Source organism: Drosophila ananassae, chromosome 2L, assembly GCF_017639315.1.
Source record: "Drosophila ananassae strain 14024-0371.13 chromosome 2L, ASM1763931v2, whole genome shotgun sequence".
Lineage (NCBI taxonomy): Eukaryota > Metazoa > Arthropoda > Insecta > Diptera > Drosophilidae > Drosophila > Drosophila ananassae.
In genome coordinates, this window is record NC_057927.1 from 11,547,272 (window position 1) to 11,565,892 (window position 18,621).

The 18,621-nt window shown below is 39.1% G+C and overlaps 3 protein-coding genes across 3 annotated transcripts; 1 reads left to right on the plus strand and 2 right to left on the minus strand.

Moving 5' to 3' along the window:
• Positions 1-1,990: 1,990 nt before the first annotated feature.
• LOC6499570 (alpha-taxilin) lies at positions 1,991-4,174 on the minus strand. The gene is made up of 4 exons (XM_001954325.4): positions 3,992-4,174; positions 3,481-3,881; positions 3,235-3,381; positions 1,991-3,132 (listed from the first exon to the last, which is right to left on the minus strand). Exons 1-4 carry the CDS (start codon positions 4,064-4,066, stop codon positions 2,226-2,228), a joined length of 1,530 nt encoding a protein of 509 aa, XP_001954361.1. The 5' UTR covers positions 4,067-4,174; the 3' UTR covers positions 1,991-2,225.
• Positions 4,175-4,610: 436 nt separating this feature from the next.
• Positions 4,611-5,522, plus strand: LOC6501007. The gene is made up of 2 exons (XM_001954326.4): positions 4,611-4,893; positions 4,956-5,522. The coding sequence occupies exons 1-2, from the start codon at positions 4,735-4,737 to the stop codon at positions 5,283-5,285; spliced, it is 489 nt and encodes a 162-aa protein (XP_001954362.1). The 5' UTR covers positions 4,611-4,734; the 3' UTR covers positions 5,286-5,522.
• A 9,156-nt stretch (positions 5,523-14,678) lies between these two features.
• LOC6499569 (lactosylceramide 4-alpha-galactosyltransferase) lies at positions 14,679-16,056 on the minus strand. The gene has a single exon (XM_001954327.4). It carries the CDS (start codon positions 15,998-16,000, stop codon positions 14,783-14,785), a length of 1,218 nt encoding a protein of 405 aa, XP_001954363.2. The 5' UTR covers positions 16,001-16,056; the 3' UTR covers positions 14,679-14,782.
• Positions 16,057-18,621: the final 2,565 nt, after the last annotated feature.

Below are 18,621 nucleotides of genomic sequence, written 5' to 3' on the forward strand. Positions count from 1 at the left end.
TGTTGTGATATAAACTATTAATGAAATGTATATTTTTTTTTTTTAACAAAAAAAGTCTTAAATGTTAAAAAAAAATAGTAGAATAGGTCTAATATAAGATTTATATTATTTTTATTAAGATGTCGGTTCACAGGTCGTATAATTAATATTTTAAAGAATAGTGGAAAATAAGGTTGCCTTAATACGTAAATTAATAGAAAAAAAAATTGAAATATTGCAATTATTATTTTTAGTCCCTCCCACTGTCCTTGCTACTGTCATATCCTTCATTCATCTTGCTCAACCCGCACAATTGGCTGCCAAAAATATTGCCACACTTCGCACTCTCCCATCGTCGGCTTCTTCGGTCTCTTAACACTTAGCAGTCAAGCAGTCTGGCAGCCTTTACATATTGTGGCCCCAAATGGGGTCTGCTGTTACGTTGCTGTTATCCAGCAGACTCGAGACTCTAGAGGTCCTGAAAAAGGACACTAACGAGTTTTGGGATGAATACGATGCCCACCCACAAGGTCTTCCTCCTTGCCAAAAAGTCACGCCTCTGCCTCGCATATGTTCGTGTGGTTGGACACTTGCTCTGTTTTCCACCAGCGAACGGACACCGAAGGTTTTCCGCCCAAATGACAAGTGGTTAGTGTTTTGCATATGAGGATTGCGATTGCACTGAAAAAAATACACCGCCCTAGCTTTAAGATTCTATTTTAAAACCCAAATGAATGGGGAGGGGCTTTGATTTTAAATGCAAAATAATATTCTACAAAATTTTAGGTCCGATATCTTCACTTTATTCAAACAACAATACACCCAACTTCCTTCAGTGTGATATTTAGACTCTTGCTTTTTCATTTTCCTTTTTTCAAGTCCCAAACAGGCAACTTAAGGAGGGGTGCTGCGGGAAGTGTTAGAAGCACTTGGCCCACGCTTGCGCGGCTTTCAAATTTAGCGTATTAACTCATTAAATGTTCAAAAGCTCATTGCCTGCGAAATGTGCACACATTTTGTGAGACTGCGATTGTGTGTGGTATGAGTGGCACAGCTCTGGTGTGTGAGGGTGTGAAATATGCATATGTGTCGCCTGCTGGCCTTGTTGTTGCCTTCCTGTTCCGGGCACTTGGTGGCTGTGGCGAGAATTTTTAATACCGCCTAATGGGCAATCAGCAAGGATTGTACGGAGCCAGCGAACTCCTAATTAAATTTTGTAACCCCTATGTTTTTAATTAAATAAAAATATTATCATGGAGCTAGCTTTTTAAATTTTTTCTTAGGATCATTATATATGTTTTTATAAAGTGGGGTAACATTAAGTTTGGACCTTGAATAGCTGCCCTCTGTCGCATTCATTATATCCTTTTCCTCATCTCCCGTCCTTTATGAAATTTAAATTAATTTCTGTAATTATTTTAGTGGCTTAAACGGCTTTATTTCAACACCCCCCTACCACTTTCACTCCTACACTCGCCACTTGACCAGTATCAACAGGGGGTGTTACGCATACGCCACGTTGCATGCGTCTTGAATATTTTATAGTGGAAATCTGGGGCCCCGGCAAAAATGACAGCTGCGTGTTAAAAATAATTAAGGCGCAATTATAATGACCCTGGCCACGAACCGCTGGCATTCGCTGCTCACCCACAGCCCACAGCGCACAACCCAACACCCACCACTCACTACTGCAATGTGTTGCATGCAACGCCAGACACTTTGGCGGCGCTAACAATGACGAAAGCCATTCATGGCCATCGAGCTTGTGCGATATCTTGTGGGAAGTGCACACAAAATGTCGGTCACTTTTGAAATTGTTTTTGTAAGTTTACATACTTTTAAATTTTTAAATTTTTTCTAGGCCGGAACAATATTGAATATTTATACATACGACGTATAAAGGATACCCATTAACAAGGATAATCAGGCTAAAACTATTTAGATTTATCCTTCTCTTTGGTTGTCTCGATATTGACGAGTCCATTAATAAATTTAGGCAAGACTTTTAAACTAATTTTTCATTTGTTTGCAAGAAACACGTTTTAATTTGTTGTATAGTAGGACACGACCTCAAATAAATACATTATACAAAATACAATAAATAACTAGTACAAAATCGTTTCATGATTATAATTGATGATAAATTTCAGTTGAGACAATAATGACACAAAATGCGTTCAAGGGAAGGCAAAACTCTTCCGTCCATTCTTTGTGAACTCGAGTATTTGTAGTTAAACGACAAGGGTTTACTCAGCATTGGCGTCGATAAGGGCAGGCACTTCGGAGACGTCAAAGGGAGGCGTTAAGGAGTCTTCGCTTGAAATGGCCTCAGATTCTGGCACGGTTTGAACAGTTTGCTCCTGGGTCTCCTTTACATTGCTGGCATCGCCAGCTGCCTGCAGCTCCAATGTAGGTTGATCCTGGATACTGCTGAGCTGCTCTTCTGAAGTGGATGATACGGCAGCGGCGGCCGCTGCAGCTGCTGCCTTCGCCTTCGACTTCTTTTCCTTCTTGCGATTATTCTTCTTGGCGTTGTTCGCCTGTCGCTGTTCTTCAGCCGCCTTATTCTTCTCCTCAAGAGCTGTTTTGGATTCGGTGGCCGTGAGCAGTTTCATTTGGTTTTGGAGGTTCGCCAATGTCTGTTTTAGCTCTGCACAGTTGCGGGACATCATCTCCATTTTGACATTTTCCTGAGTTGGCTTATCATTTACGGGCTCGGGCTCCGGCGGCAACTGTGGCAGCGCCGGAATTTCAATGTTATTGTCCCTCAAGCTCTTGTGCAACGTTGTCCTTTCTTGCTGCAAAGCTCTGAGTAATTTTTGCAGCTGCTGAATTTGCTTTTGAAGTCGATCCGAATGCTGGGAAGAGAGCTGCTTTTCGGTGGCAAGATCAATCACCATAGCGTTGGCCTTTTCGTACTTCTGCCGCCAGGCCAGAGCCTCCTTTTCTATCTTTTTCGTGTGCTTCGACATTTTTTCCAACTCAACTTTGTAGCTTCCAAACACTTCGTTTGACTTTTGCAGAGACTGCTGGAAGTCATCATACTTGGCCGTGTAGATATTGAGCTGTTCCTTTAATTGATTCTCCCTTTCGGTTAGATCCTTGATGGCTCGTTGCGCCTGCAACAGCTTTTCCAGTCCGATTTGGTTCTCTCTGGAAAGGGGGATAGATAAGTTAACGCATAATTTTGGGCGAATGTCCATTCTAAAAAGGCTTTAGAGTAGACATTTACCCACCAGAAGCTGTGCTACCAACTTGGAGAGTATTTCCTTTTCCATGGCAGCCTCCACCTGGACTTTGTTGAGCTTGGCCTGGTGCAGCTGGGCCTCTAGCTGCACCTGCTCGTTCAGCTTTTCCAGATGCTGCTCCCTGGTCTGGTACTGCTCCGCCAATAGTTTTAACCTAAAACAGAGGCCAGATGGTTAACGAAAAGCATGCGCTGGTGCGTGTGTGCAGTGTCTATATTTAGACATTTCGGTGGGGCAACTTGCGCCCGCTTACTTTTTGGTCATTTCGATGTTGTAATCGCGCAACTTGATGTTTTCCTCGTTGTTCTTCGCGAGGGACTTCTGTACTTCGTTCAGTGATGACTGGAAATTGGTTTGGCTCTCCTTTCGGCGCTCCTCCTCAACCTTAATCTGAAGCATACTTTCGTTTTTCACAGACTTTATTATCCGCTGTTGCTCGCGGCACACCTCCTGCAGCTTATCGCGCATGAGAACACTCCTATTAAGATCACGCTGCACTTGCTCCTTTTCCCGTTGCTGGGACTCCATGTGGCGCTGGAGGATCCGCAACTCGCCGGTTAGCCGGCTCACATTTTTCTCGCTATCCACGTGCCGTTGTAGCAATAGCTTGACCTTATCCTCGGGAGTGGTGCACTCCTCGAGTGATTTTAACACCTAGGGTGCGGAAAAACGTGGAATTAGTCGCTTTATTTATAACCGTTTCCATTGCAACGGGTGCCGGGTGCGGTCAATGCCGATTTAAGGATTCTTGAAATAAAACACACCAACTCCTCGAGTTTCTGTTCCTTTTGCTTCTCCTCGCGTGCCGCCTTTGCCTTCGCCTTGCCTAGCTTCTCCATTTCGCTGAAAGTAGGTGCTATATTTAACTTGTATTCTTTCGAATTTTGACTATATTTGTTGTGTAGGTAGTAGGGTTGTCAAAAAATTCAAAAACCGTCGACTGGTGGATGTTGCCAGATGGTTTGTTTTTCGTAAAATACCGCAGTATAAGACTTTTCGCAGAACTGTTAGAAATAATAGCGCTTTATTCAAAAAAGTTCAAAAAACAAAGACTACGTTTTTAAGTTAAAATGAGACGCAACTGATTGAAAAAAGGGGATTAAAAATTTGTTTTTACTTTATATATCAATAAATTATTTTTAATTCTGACTTATACACATTGCCTCTGCAGGCAAAACAGGTGTCATAAAATAAACACTTCACATGCCTTTTTTATTTTTTTTATTTTTAATAAAATAAATTTTTAAATTTAGGCAAAAACATTAATTCTAGACAAATTTTAACAAAATAAATACTGTTTTCAAAAATTCACTAGTGCTAACAGTACAGTGTTGAGTAACATTAAGAATACACCACATGCAGCCGTGTAAATAACAGACTGTAGTTCCCAAGGTTGCCAATATGAGCGTTCTATCGCTTTACAGTTATTCGCGCCATTGCATTTATTCGCACGTCTATTTTAATATTTCTTATTGAATAATTTCATTACTACTTTTTTATTTCAAATATGTCTGTGCTGGAAGACGAATACATCGACTATCTGAACGAGAGGGGAATTCTGCCCAGGCTACTGGATATTTTGAAGCAACTAGTGAATATTGAGCCTCCGCCAGCGGACCCCCTGATGTACATTATGCATGTTCTGGGATGCCCCCTGATTCCCCAGGTAGGATTAGATTACAATAAGAAGGAAAATCATATATGTTGACTAATAATACACCATGGCAGGCACAAATGAAAGCGTTGGAAAGGAAGGTTTCACGCGCTCATGACGAATTGCGGTATTTGAGGCGTCTGCTAATCGACTTGGATGGAATCGATCATCTTTACGACTCCGAAAGCGACCTGGAGGAATATGTCGGCGATGTGCAAAACACCGGCGGCTCGCAAAGTTCTTTGTCCTTTGAATCTAGACCACCACACACCCCAATTAATCAGGCACCGTATATGGTAGAGGCTTCAGTGGTTATGGCCCCCCTTTCCAACGCCAAGGAGTCTTCGCAGGGATCCTCTTCGGGATCATTTAAGGATCACCCTATGCGCCATACGCGCAATTAATATATATATGCATCTTATATACATACATGCAATGCTGGTCGCTTTTATGTACTGCGTACATATTTTATTCTCAACTGCATGCAAGTAGTTTTTCTTCAATTTTGTTAACCAACGCATCTTGAGATCATCATTATATCAACTTATACTATTTTTCTAAAAAAAACGCTGGGACGATTTCTTTTACATATAGATGTATAATTTTTGGGGCTAAATAGCAAATAAATTTGTTAAAAACAATGATTTTGTAGAGCAGACTATTTCAATTAAATAACATTTTTAACATATTCAATTTCAATTCCAATTCAAAAATACTTATATCGCAAAGCCCCAACATAAAAAAATATCAGAACACTTATAAATAGGTTTTATGAAATGATAAAATGCAAAATAACTGAACTATGTAGATGATAAAACTTTATAAAAATATAAAATGTTGCATTTCATACTGCTCTTATTAATTTTATTTCAAACTATCCCGAGTATCCTTTCTGGCGCTTACCTGAAACATAAGCTCAGCGTTTTCGTTGTGTTTTCCCAGCTCTCGGCTCCATTTCTGGTTGATTGGCATTAGACTCATTGCAACCTGTGGGAAATCAATAACTAATATATGGCGTCTATGTTTGCTGGCAATATCTTGGGCCGAACAAGCCAACAAATCAATTAACTATAACAAGCTGGACGTGTAGTTTCATTTTGACTGCGAACCGGGAAATTTCATTTGCCTTCAGAGCTGAAACTATTGCTCCCGATGTGACGGGCGGGGATGCGTGATACAGGACTCGGGTGAGTGCAATTGCGGGTCAGGGACTAAGCTAATTCATCATTATTGAGCTGTGGATAAGCTGCAGCTAATTAAGACTTGCCCTGCAAAATGCATTGAATTAATTTTGCGTTTGACAGTCAAGCTGCAGGGGTTTTAAAAGCAAATTAAAATGCGGAATTACTCGAACAGAATTAGTAATTCTAGCAGAAATTTGTTCAAAATTATAATTGGGTGTCTCGATAAGTTGAAAAAAATTACTATAATTTATTTAAATCTAATTATATGATTTATAAATTCAGTGCATCAAAGTTAAAATTTGTTTTATAAAAATGTCCCATATGCATGTGCATATATTATTTATTTTTATTTGCGTTAAAATTTTTACTTAGCAGCCAGAGTCCTGGAAAAGTTGCCAACCGTATGATTTACGCCATATATTTGTCACAGTGCGATAAATCCATCTAATCCCCCGGCAGGACCAACGACATCTGCATGTCCGGCTTGACAAATAAACTGCAGCAGAGCTTACATAAATATTTCTCCGAAAAAAGAAAACATATTTTGCCACATAAAATAAACATGTAGCATGGGGCAAAGGGCGGAAAAAGGGCGTGGCCCGGCAGCAGCTGCTTTTAATTGCTTTTTCTGGTTTTTCAAACAGTTTGGCAACTTTTTAGTTGACACTGAATAATCGCTGCGGAAATTGTCGCTTAACGGCAAATTGTGGTAACAGCGGAGTGGAATCAACTTGATAATTGATTGGAGCTCTTTAAAGTTGTTTGGTTTTCGAGTGTCCTTTTTTTTACAGTCTGACCGCTGCCGCAGGCTATTCGTTTTGTATCCTGCTTAATCGGTGCACGCGTCCCGACTGCAAAGAGGCCAACGCTCACGACCTGGCGAGAAGTTTCGCTTTTTTTGTGGCCAGCCAGGCCTATTTGGCCAAATCTGCTTTGCATGTCAGTGGCATGTCCGAAATGTTGAACTTTTGATCGCCAAACTGTAAACCTTGTCTTTAAAAAGCCAAACTAAAAGTGCTTTGGGCAATTAAAATATAAAAATACTTAATATTATAAATATTAAATACTTAATATAAAAATGAAATAATTTAAACTTTTATCCACTACATAATTATAAGTGTTCCATATTTATTTTAATGCAATATTGCTTAAATAATTCAACCGCTTCAGCCATCACTACGTATGTAAGTATATTCCCAGAATACCAGTATTAATATTTATTAATACTTCTCCGACATTTCAGTTGGGAGTGCCATTAATACCAGTATTAATATTTATTAATACTTCTCCGACATTTCAGTTGGGAGTGCAGTTGCAAGCCGATTGAATCGACTTTTGGAAGCTAAAGGACCAGCCCTTCAACCCTCCCCCTTGTTCAACGAGAGTGCAGCCAAAAATGAATGGAATCCCATAGTCGGAAATGGTTTTCCAGGGGCCTGGAGCGCAGAAAGAATGGCAAGGAGCAGCAGTGTGCCGCTTCAATTTCATGTCGAGTAAATTTTAATTTACTGCTCTTTTGTGACCGCATGCGAGCCAACAAAACTTTGGGCGCTCTCTCCTTTTTTTTAGATCCTTTTTTACTGGCATGTTTGTTTGGCTTGTTGGTCAAATGATACATATATCCGGCGCTGGGCGCTTCATTCGGCCCGAGGGCGAGTGTGGAATTTTTAAAGCCACCGAACCGCCGAGCTGCCATTAGTTTTAATGACCGCAAAGGAAACACCAAAAAATAAAACACCCAACCGACGAAAGGCAAATGCTTAAAAAACAAAGCCGAGAACACCGAATACCAAGTGCCGGGAGCGAAATAAAAATTCTGCCATTGCTGGCAGGCTAATTGAAGTCTGTCTGAGTGGGGGCGTGGCAAATCTCGAAACTATGCTTCATTAGCCGAGCTGCAAACTCTATTTGCCTAATGGGGCGAAAGCCACGCAAAAAAGCGAGCACAAAACGTGCTAGGCTTAAAGAATAAAGTTAAAACATATACAAATTTCGACTGCAATTGAAAATTCTAAACACAACAATTAAAAAGCAATTAACTATGCAAATTTTCTCGCTGTTAATGAGCCGGAAAGTGGGCGTGGCCAGCCTCTAAATATATTTCTTTAGCATCCGTTTTGGGGAGTTATCCTTCTGGCATCTGACCCAAATACATCAATGTCTGGAAAATATTTTGGGCCAACTGCTACGGCAAGCACACCCACACGCTCGAAAACATTTTATCATTTGTTGTCATTTTTCATGCCACGAATGGGCGAGTGGCAAAAAAAGGGTTAAATAATTTTTATGTGTCAACAAGAATAATTTCTGTCACTAACATGACTACGAGGGGTGAGTTGACTCGAATTCCAAGACTGAGTTGAGGAAAAACTGAAAGTCTGCATGTTAATAATGGAAACGAACGAGGAAGGACGAAACAAACTGGGACAAAAGTTTGTCACGTCGTTTCCTTATGGCAGTGGAAACAAAAACCGCTGCAAACACTCCAACGAACAGCTTGGAAATTAATACGCATTTCCAGCTTTGAGAGGTGCAAAGTAGCCAACCACATCTACTCCTTTCTACGTGCTCCTACTTACACGACTTTATGAAATGTTTGTTTGCCATCAAGTCAGCAAGGAAATAGTGACAAAAAGTCACCAGGATTATCATTATGTCCAAATTTATGTAAAAAACCAGAAAGGACAACTAACTTTGGGCCGAGCAGATACCCAAAGTCCCCTAATACCAGTTTATATACCTTTGGAGTTGTACTATTGGAAGCTCGCATAATAAGATATATTATATTTTGCAAAAATAAGGTATGTTTATTATAACGATGGAAATTTTTAATGTAACAATAACTTCTTATAAAAATAAATTTGAAAAAAGTCCCAAGCTTCTATGCCTTAGGGTCGTTCCATGGGGGATCCCCCAGAAAATTTAACAACAAATCGAAAAAATATTTTGTTCTGAGATTTTGATGCAGAATGGTGGAGAACCGATCTACAAATCGATTAAGGTATTCCTCTCAAGAATCGGATAGAAATTGGCCAAGATATAGCCATCGCGGGGGGCTATATTGCCCTCCCATGCACTTTTTAGCATTTCTGAAGGGTATCCCCCAGAAAATTTAACAATAAATCGAAAAAAATATTTCGTTTTGAGATTTTGATGCAGAATGGTGGAGAATCGATCTACAAATCGATTAAGGTATTCCGCTCAAGAATCGGATAGAAATTGGCCAAGATATAGCCATGGCGGGGGGCTATATTGCCCTCCCATGCACTTTTTAGCATTTCTGAAGGGTATCCCCCAGAAAATTTAACAATAAATCGAAAAAAATATTTCGTTTTGAGATTTTGATGCAGAATGGTGGAGAATCGATCTACAAATCGATTAAGGTATTCCGCTCAAGAATCGGATAGAAATTGGCCAAGATATAGCCATCGCGGGGGGCTATATTGCCCTCCCATGCACTTTTTAGCATTTCTGAAGGGTATCTCCCAGAAAATTTAACAACAAATCGAAAAAATATTTTGTTCTGAGATTTTGATGCAGAATGGTGGAGAATCGATCTACAAATCGATTAAGGTATTCCGCTCAAGAATCGGATAGAAATTGGCCAAGATATAGCCATCGCGGGGGGCTATATTGCCCTCCCATGCACTTTTTAGCATTTCTGAAGGGTATCCCCCAGAAAATTTAACAATAAATCGAAAAAATATTTCGTTTTGAGATTTTGATGCAGAATGGTGGAGAATCGATCTACAAATCGATAAAGGTATTCCGCTCAAGAATCGGATAGAAATTGGCCAAGATATAGCCATCGCGGGGGGCTATATTGCCCTCCCATGCACTTTTTAGCATTTCTGAAGGGTATCCCCCAGAAAATTTAACAAAAAATCGAAAAAATATTTCGTTTTGAGATTTTGATGCAGAATGGTGGAGAATCGATCTACAAATCGATGAAGGTATTCCGCTCAAGAATCGGATAGAAATTGGCCAAGATATAGCCATCGCGGGGGGCTATATTGCCCTCCCATGCACTTTTTAGCATTTCTGAAGGGTATCCCCCAGAAAATTTAACAAAAAATCGAAAAAATATTTCGTTTTGAGATTTTGATGCAGAATGGTGGAGAATCGATCTACAAATCGATGAAGGTATTCCGCTCAAGAATCGGATAGAAATTGGCCAAGATATAGCCATCGCGGGGGGCTATATTGCCCTCCCATGCACTTTTTAGCATTTCTGAAGGGTACCCCCAGAAAATTTGACAAAAAATCGAAAAAAAATATCTCGTTCTGAGTTTTTGATGCTATATTGCCCATGAGTTATGCCTTCTGGTAATGCATTTTTGGCTTTGTAGCGCTTCAGATCACTGATAGAGTTTAGCTCTTTTCTTGCGGGCCCCTTCAGTCAAATGTTAAGTTTAGCAAATATATAAGCAAATTTGCCTTTCAAAGTCGAAAGTCTTTCAAAGTAAAACAATGGAAGCGGAAAAATAAGATGGAAAAAGCTAAAAATAAAGAAAACGAAGCAAATATGCTTTGAGCTATAAAATTACAGTGAATGGGCGCTTGCACCGCTTATCAAAGCATTTTTCCTGGCGAGCATGCCAATGTCAGAACAAAACTACTTAGCGATGACCTTCACAGATGCTCCTTGGCGCCATAGGAGACCCCCCCACGCCATTAAGCTCGTTTTCAGGCCAACCTTCTGGCAGGTTACCCTGGCAACAGCTTGCCATGGTCCTGGGCCATTATTAATACCAATTAAATGAGCTTAAGGCTGCTTTGTGTGCCCAATCATTGAATGCTTATTACGCATACGCCGCGTGGGTCACAGAACGAAAAATTTAAGAAAACTGAAGATCGATAAAATCCATTTACAATTAAAAGGACAATAGGAGAAAAATACAAATTTATGATTAAATAATAATAAGTTCTATTATTAATGTTGATAATTTTATAATTGAAATATTAATTTATTTATATATAATATTATTTATATAGAATTTCCAGTGCAATAATCTCCGGAAATTTATTGCGTTACCGTGACAAAGGAAAAACTTTTTAATTGAAAAAAGTGAGTGGAAAAATTGGAAACTAGATAAGCCAGCGGCGGGCCGCGATGCCTTCTCTAATTATTCGGCATGACGCTTCATTAGAAAACCACGAAGAGAACGCCAACAAGAACAAGAACGCGAAATGCCTTCTTATTTCCACTTGTCCCAGCCGAAGCAGCCGCCTGATGAATGACTTAATCACCCAGAAAAGCGCCACACAAATCAACGGGCCCAACAGGGTCCCCGCTGTTGTCACAGAACTTTCCCGGGGCCAAAAACTCCGCTTTTGCTCAAAATTAATGGAGCAAATCAAACGAGCAAAAAGCAGACACCAGACCGCAATGTCCAGTTCTCTTTGAGCTGGGGTCGGAGTCAGAGAGTATAGTCCTGGCTGTAATAATGACAAGATTTGTGTGGGCCGCATACAAAATTAGCGGAAAGTCGCCGCCACCGCATAGTAGCGTTTCAAAAATTTAAGTTGCAGGGCCGGAGCTCATTTATTTTACTCTGGACGAACATTCATGGCCCATTTGTATACTGGGTACTTTTTGAGAACAAGGGTATATTGTAAAAGTGAGAATGATGAATCCAAGCCAATACAATATTTGTATATATTTTCACACTTATATTAAAGCACCAATTACAAAATATATATAACTCTATAGCTCTAAAAATCTATGCATTTCCCAAACAGAAACTAAGACCACAAAAGTAGTTAATGATTTCTGTTTGATTTTATTATTTTCATAAAAATTGAATTTTTTAACTTTTTTAATTAGTTTGTTGTAAAATATCTCTTAATTTTTTTAAAGGGTGTTAAAAGCTTTCAAATGCCTTGAAATTAATCTCTAGTTAAAAATAAAAATTAGACTAAATTGAAAAAATATGAACTTCCTGTGCAGCCAAAAACAAACAAACTACGCAGCTAAAGCATCAAGATTTTTGTGGCAAGCTCGTGCCGCATTTTAAATTTATAGCTTCCGTTTGGTGCAGCGGGAGGTGGCTTTAATTAAGTTACAGCAAACTTAAGGCCCACCCACTCCCGACCGACCCGGAACCCGGGGGTTCATCTGCAGGCGCAGACAATGCACATGGAAAATTCGTTGAATTGGCATAAAATGTAATAATAATTTCGCAGCATCTTTGGGGGAATGGGTGGGGGGCGAGTGAGATCGGGTCAGAAGTTGTCTGTGTAAAGGAAACAGCTGTTTCCGCCAACAAGACCGGATGGGGTTGGGAGGGCTATGGGTTGGGGGATATCCTCAGAGGGGACTATGGTGGCAGCAAAGGCTTTGTGGCAGCATTGCGCGAGGCATTTGCCACAATTTGGTATTCATTTGAATTTTCAGCTGGCTCTGTTGTTCGGTCGGTTCGCCGGTTGCTTGCCACTGCCGCCATCGCTCGACCATAAAATGCAGGAGATTATGAAAAGTGCGCTTTTGGCCACTTCCTTGTGCAGCCACAAAAATATTTGGCTTTATATTTTCCGCTTTCCGTTGCCGCCGTTTGCCGGCGCGCCATTTTCTTCTGTTGTTGCGAGTGTGTGTGTGTTTGGGGCCACTGCAACAATAATAATCATAATGCAAGAACGTGCTGCATTCCGGGCACTCATTCGTAAAATTTCAATGTGCCATAGCATTCATTTCGGCGGGCAATCATTTCTGAAATTTAATCAAGTAGCTTTGTTTCATTTAAATTTTAGATTCTGGTGTTTTTGTTCAGCGTAGGTGTGCATTCAGCGCGCAATGGAAAATGAAATGGAAAACAATTTGAAAGGTAAATGCGGTTTTGAAGTGAAAATATTTTGTGACTTCATTTTCGTGTTAACCTAATAGTTGTATTATTTTGCAGAATATTTCTTTATTGAAAAGCCACCCATTTAAGCTTTGACTTGGTTAGCTCACAACTAAAATTTCAAATTCTTCCATTTAATATTAAAGATGTGGTTGAGTTTTTTGAAACAACTTGTTGCATTTTATATCCAAGGTATTTACAATTTCTATGGCACACTGTCTTGCCTGTAATCCTCTTTCCGGGTATTTTGCTTTCTATCATCCTTTTCAACCGAGTCCTGCTTACAGGCTGTGGAATTGTGGCCGAGAGAGACTCGGTCTTATCTTCCATACTATTACCAGTGCTTAGATAAAGCCAAAGGATTTCAGCTTTGAGAGCTTTTCTCAGACATTTATACTTCGGTCTCTGCCAAGTGAGCCCAGTGTGAGTCAAAACGGTTTCAGTTATTTTTAATATTTATTTATGAGATATTCCTAGGATGGAGTACAATATTAAAACAAGTATTGAAACTACAAGAATAGTTTCCAGCTTAGAAAGGCCTTACTGGAAGCTCCATGAACTCCGTTTGGTTATGACCTTGGAAGGGATTCAAGTCACGCGGCAGACTTTCTGTATCCGAAAATTACTTATCTCCCGATGGGAATTCCCAAAGTCTAACGAGCGTGACAAATGCAAATGGAAGTTGCGACTCCGAATTTCATCTGACCCAATGGACATGACATAGCAAAAAGTCAAATAGAAAGGCTAAAGGGAGGGAATCTAATCAAGTGTTTTGATTGGATTAGTGTTTGTTATGAATGTTGGGGAAAACATTAGATTTTATTTGACTATCGGTTTCATCGAGTGTAACTATAATCTCATTTATATATTCATTCTTTAATAAGACTGAAAATCATTCAACCTAGCAATATTCAACCTTAAAGTTAAGCTGCTTCCTTATCCAATTTTTCTATGAAATATTTCCAATTTTCCAAATGCCACTTTTTTTTGGGTGGGGTCTGGCTTACGTGCAGCCCCTAAGGCCCACTGCAGTTGCAAATGCTTGAAATTACATTTTTCGCATTAATAAAAATGGAATAAAAATAAAAACTCAGCTCCTGCCACTGTTGCCACGGCAGTCGCTGTGACTCCTGTGCCCGAAATATGCAAATGCGCCGCGTGCAGTACAGCAGATAAAACTGAGCAGGAGACACATGTGTGTGCTTTGGTTCCTTTCAGTTTTTCAGCTTTTTTTCCCCCCCATTTCTGGGTGAAGTTTTGCTGGGTGCCACATAATATGCAGCAGCTGTTGCAGCCAGTGCCAAAAGTCACAATAAATTCAAGCATTAGTTCTACCGACTCGGGCCGTAGATCAAGAGTTGGCTGAAGGCACGGTCATTGGACGTCTGCGGCCTTTTAAGTGTTTAGAGGAAAAATATAAATATCTAGCCAACAACTTCCAAAATAGCGTTTTGCATAAACAAATCCCAGCCATGGCTTATACTTAATGATGGCAAAATATTTATACAAAACTTGAAAGCGCCGCGAGATATTTTATAAAATTTTAATAATGCCCGGGCAGCCAAATTGCTTTTGGCTATTTACTTTGGCTTTATTTGGCAAGAATTAATTAGTTCTTTATGGCGCTGTGACAACAAAGAAAGGAGGATGAATTGGCAGAGCTATGGGAATATATTATGAATATTTTATCAGAAAATAAGTTCCTTCCATCATGAATCAGAAATATGATTGTCTTTTAAGTTTTAAGCTGATTAGTATTAGAAAAATACGGTTTTTGCTTTGAAGTTAAGGACTTTTAAAATTTTATTAAAGGCAACTAAGAAGTCTTGGTTAATTTAGCATTAATTAATAGTAGCTTACACATAGATCTGGGTTTTAGAAAAAGTCCCCCGCAGCTGCAAAGGCCCTGGGACAGTTCGTTCTGGCATATTTGGTATACGCTGTGATCTCACGAGCCCTTAACCTTTGGAATTTCGAGAATTTGTTCCACACATGAATCACATAGGAGTTAGACGTGGCTTTCAGAGTTTTATTCAGAGAACTGCTCCTGAAAAAGTCCATCCATTGTCTCCAGGGAATGGCATAGAAAGCCTTTGCATCGAAAACCGTCAATCCTTTGCAGTGACTGGGTTTGTCGATCATCGCTTGGATGCGGGTGGTGTTGCAGGTTTTTTTGGCCACTCGGGTTATTACAGCTGGTCCAATGCTACCCCAGTTGTTGGCATTAAAGTTGGCCTGAAGGTCCTGCAGGCACAAAGCGGCTATCTGATGTCCCTCGCCAGTGCTGGACATTTTCATGACACCACACGCCAAGGACTTGCTTGTCTCAGCTCCTGTGAAGTTCGGTGGCATTTTCTCCAGGCTTCGCAGTACCACCACATCGAGGTCCAGATATATTCCGCCATACTTGTACAGGGTCAGGTACCGCAGCAGATCGGAGGCGTGGGGAAATATGTACTTCGATTTGTAGATCTTGCCGAGCTTAATCCACTTCTCGATGGGAGTACCGGCCGCGTAGCGCAACAGATTTAGGCGCCTCAAGCGAATGTTCTTGTAGAAATTGAGGCTTCTGATCCAGGGATTTCCACTGTACATCCGGTGCGTGGCGCCGGCGAAGAGCACAAACACAGTGAGGCCTGGATTGTGGAGAGCGGCCGACTCAATGGCACATGCCTCTCGCGCCGTCAACTTAATGAGTTGCAGTGTCTCCTCTTTCTGGACACCCGTGGTTTGCAGGAAAAATATATTCTTTCCATGTTTGGGCTGATTCTTTGCCTTCAAGATATCGAGCAGGGAGAGATAGGATTTACCAGATTCGTTCTTGGAGTTCAGTTTATCAAAGGTCACCCTTGGCTGTTTCTTGAGAACAGGTTGCTTCAGCTTCCGGGTTTTTCCCTGGACAGTGGTTTTCTTTCGCTTTGGATGTGGCTTGGATGTTCTTTTTATGGCATTTTTCAAGTCAGCGTGCTTTCTGTGAGCCGCGCCAGACATTTTGTAGACAAGACTGCGACTTATCATCCAGTTGAAGGTCATGATAACTCCAAAAACGAGGAGCAGAGAACTTCCAATGGCTAATACTCGTGGCACTTTCATCACGGGCCGGGTCGACTGCTTTTCCGACACGTAACAGTAGACATTTGAGTCTAATTTGTTTCACTTATGGAATTAAATTGTTTTTCATCGGTAATTTAAAATTCTTTCCATTTCGAGGAATATAATAAATTGTTAATTTCTTATTACTTTTGCTTGAGCTTTAATTCCTTTCTCAAACTAACTATAAAAGAAAAAAGCGCAGTCATATATGTGTTTTTTACAATTTATTTAAATTATGATTTTTACTTAATACAAGTACTTTATTAATAAAGAGAATCTTTTTATAATTCAATTATTTACAGGCATTAATTTATTTATGGTCTATTTAAAAGTAAGCGTCCCTTTGACTAATAAAACTGATCTTGTGATTAGAAATACTTAAGGCCATCAAGTATAAAAGGGGCCATTTGAGATTGATCTTCCACAACGTCTTCGACCAGCAAACATGAAGTACTTATCAGCCTTCGTTACCCTGCTCCTGGCTTTGGCCGTTGCCAATGGACAAAACGAAAATACTAACACTAACAAAATCTCTGTTGGAAAGCCAGCGGAGGCTCCTGCCCCCTCAAAGTAAACTTTTTTAAATAACTTTGAAACAATCCAATGATTGAATGAAATAAAACTTGTATAAAAACAACAAATATATTTTCTGTTATTGGTTATGTGTAGTTTTTAATATAAACAAGAAAAAATATAAAATTCTAAGTAATTCTTTCATAGATGCAGGATATAGGACACTATCTATCCCAAAAAGAAACTAAAAAGATTCATTCAAAGGGACACATTTCAGAGTATAATTCGGTCTAGAAATCTCAGTTCATGCAAGTTAGTCAGTGCCAATATCTCAAGTTTCAAATAAATTTCTCAGCAAACTGAATTTCTTTGTCGAACTCGCTTAACAAAGCAAAATTGTCTTTTTATTCAAAACAATCGTTTAGTAGAGAGCTCAAATATATTAAGTGATCTTAAACGGTGCAATATTTACTTTAGAAGGAAGGAGGAATATTTAAGAGTGAAAACCTCACCTGCACCCGAAACCGTAGAGAAATTTTTCAATTTAAATATTTCATAGTTTGGAAAAGACATCAGAAACATTTTGAAAGAATCTCAGTATTCTAAGCCAACATTTTCAAAACATTAAATGAAAAATTTCAGATATATGTATGTACTTCATGGTTATTATGCAATCTTTCATTTGTTAGTTTTCAGTAATGTTTCATACATTTTTCATACATTTTGGGAACTTATAAACTAAAAACAAACAAAAAATATATATGTTTATTATATGTATGTAATATGTAACTGTGACATTTTAACGATAACCTTTAACGTTTTAAATGGTCTTATTTAATCATATACCGGAATAAATTTGGCGTGTCAATTATATTTCATATTTATATAACTTATTTATGTAACACTAAACTTATATATGGAGAAATCCTTCGTTTCGCTTTCAAACTCCATCTAGACTCTCAGACATGAAGTTCTGCCTAGGCCTTTTCTCCGTACTGGTAGCTCTGGCTATGACAAATGCCCAAGACGGCGGTGGCGGTAGAGGTAGTTCAAATTCAAATACCAACGATATTAATATTGCTGGTTAGGCATGATCCAATTTTGTAGAAATGTTTCCGTTAATTGTTCGGCCAATACAATAAAGGAATAATTACGAAAAAGAAATTGATTGTATATTTTATTTTTCTCTGTGCTGGTAGCTCTAGCAAAGGCAAAGGAAATGGCAAATGCAAAGTATAAACCAAGTGGATATAAAACTGGAATTAGAAATCTGAATCTCAACAACCTTACAGTTCATGTTTAGGAATGATCCATGTTTGTATTAATGTTTCCGTTAAGGAGATGATACAATAAAGGGCCAGTTTTGAAAATAAATTGATAGTATATTTTATTTTCGGGCAAGGATTTTAATTTTTATTTAAATTATAAAATATAGGAATATAGGTATAAAAATGGAAAAATATTAAAATTATTGCTAGTTGTGCTTCAAGGACTTTCAGATCAAAATCAGTTACTTTCATCGATGAATAACTTCTAAATAATATAAAATTTAATTTTTAAAATTTCTATTCTGCTGGGGAAATTATGAATATTCAGAATGTAGAACCCGAAAATTTCTCAGAAAATAAAAAAACTTTCAGCACTAAATAAAACAGATAATAAAAATTTATTAGTATATTTTATTATTTTAAATAATTTTGGGGTGTATTGAGAATACGAGACTCTATACATGCCTTTATATAACCATTGTTATAACGCATTTAAGGGGGACAAAATTAATTTGGCGTAACCTTAGCAAAAATTAGCTAAAATGGGCAGTGCTATTTCGAGTCCTTCTAGTATTCGTAGTTAAGCTGCTAAAGATGGGCTTGCGAAACTTATTTAAAGTGGTCTTGCTTAGTGCTATTATTGCTGCTTCTTTAGGTAATATATTTTATATTCGAGTGCAATTATAGGAAACTTTATTTTGAAATAGGCGAGACGGCAAACCGTTATTTGACCGGTGTCGAAGTGGACATCCACAACTATTTCCTTTGCATTAAACAGAAAGAAAGTCAGACACCTGAAGGACCCCTCCTGAGTCATCCGCCATCATGCGACCCCTTTCT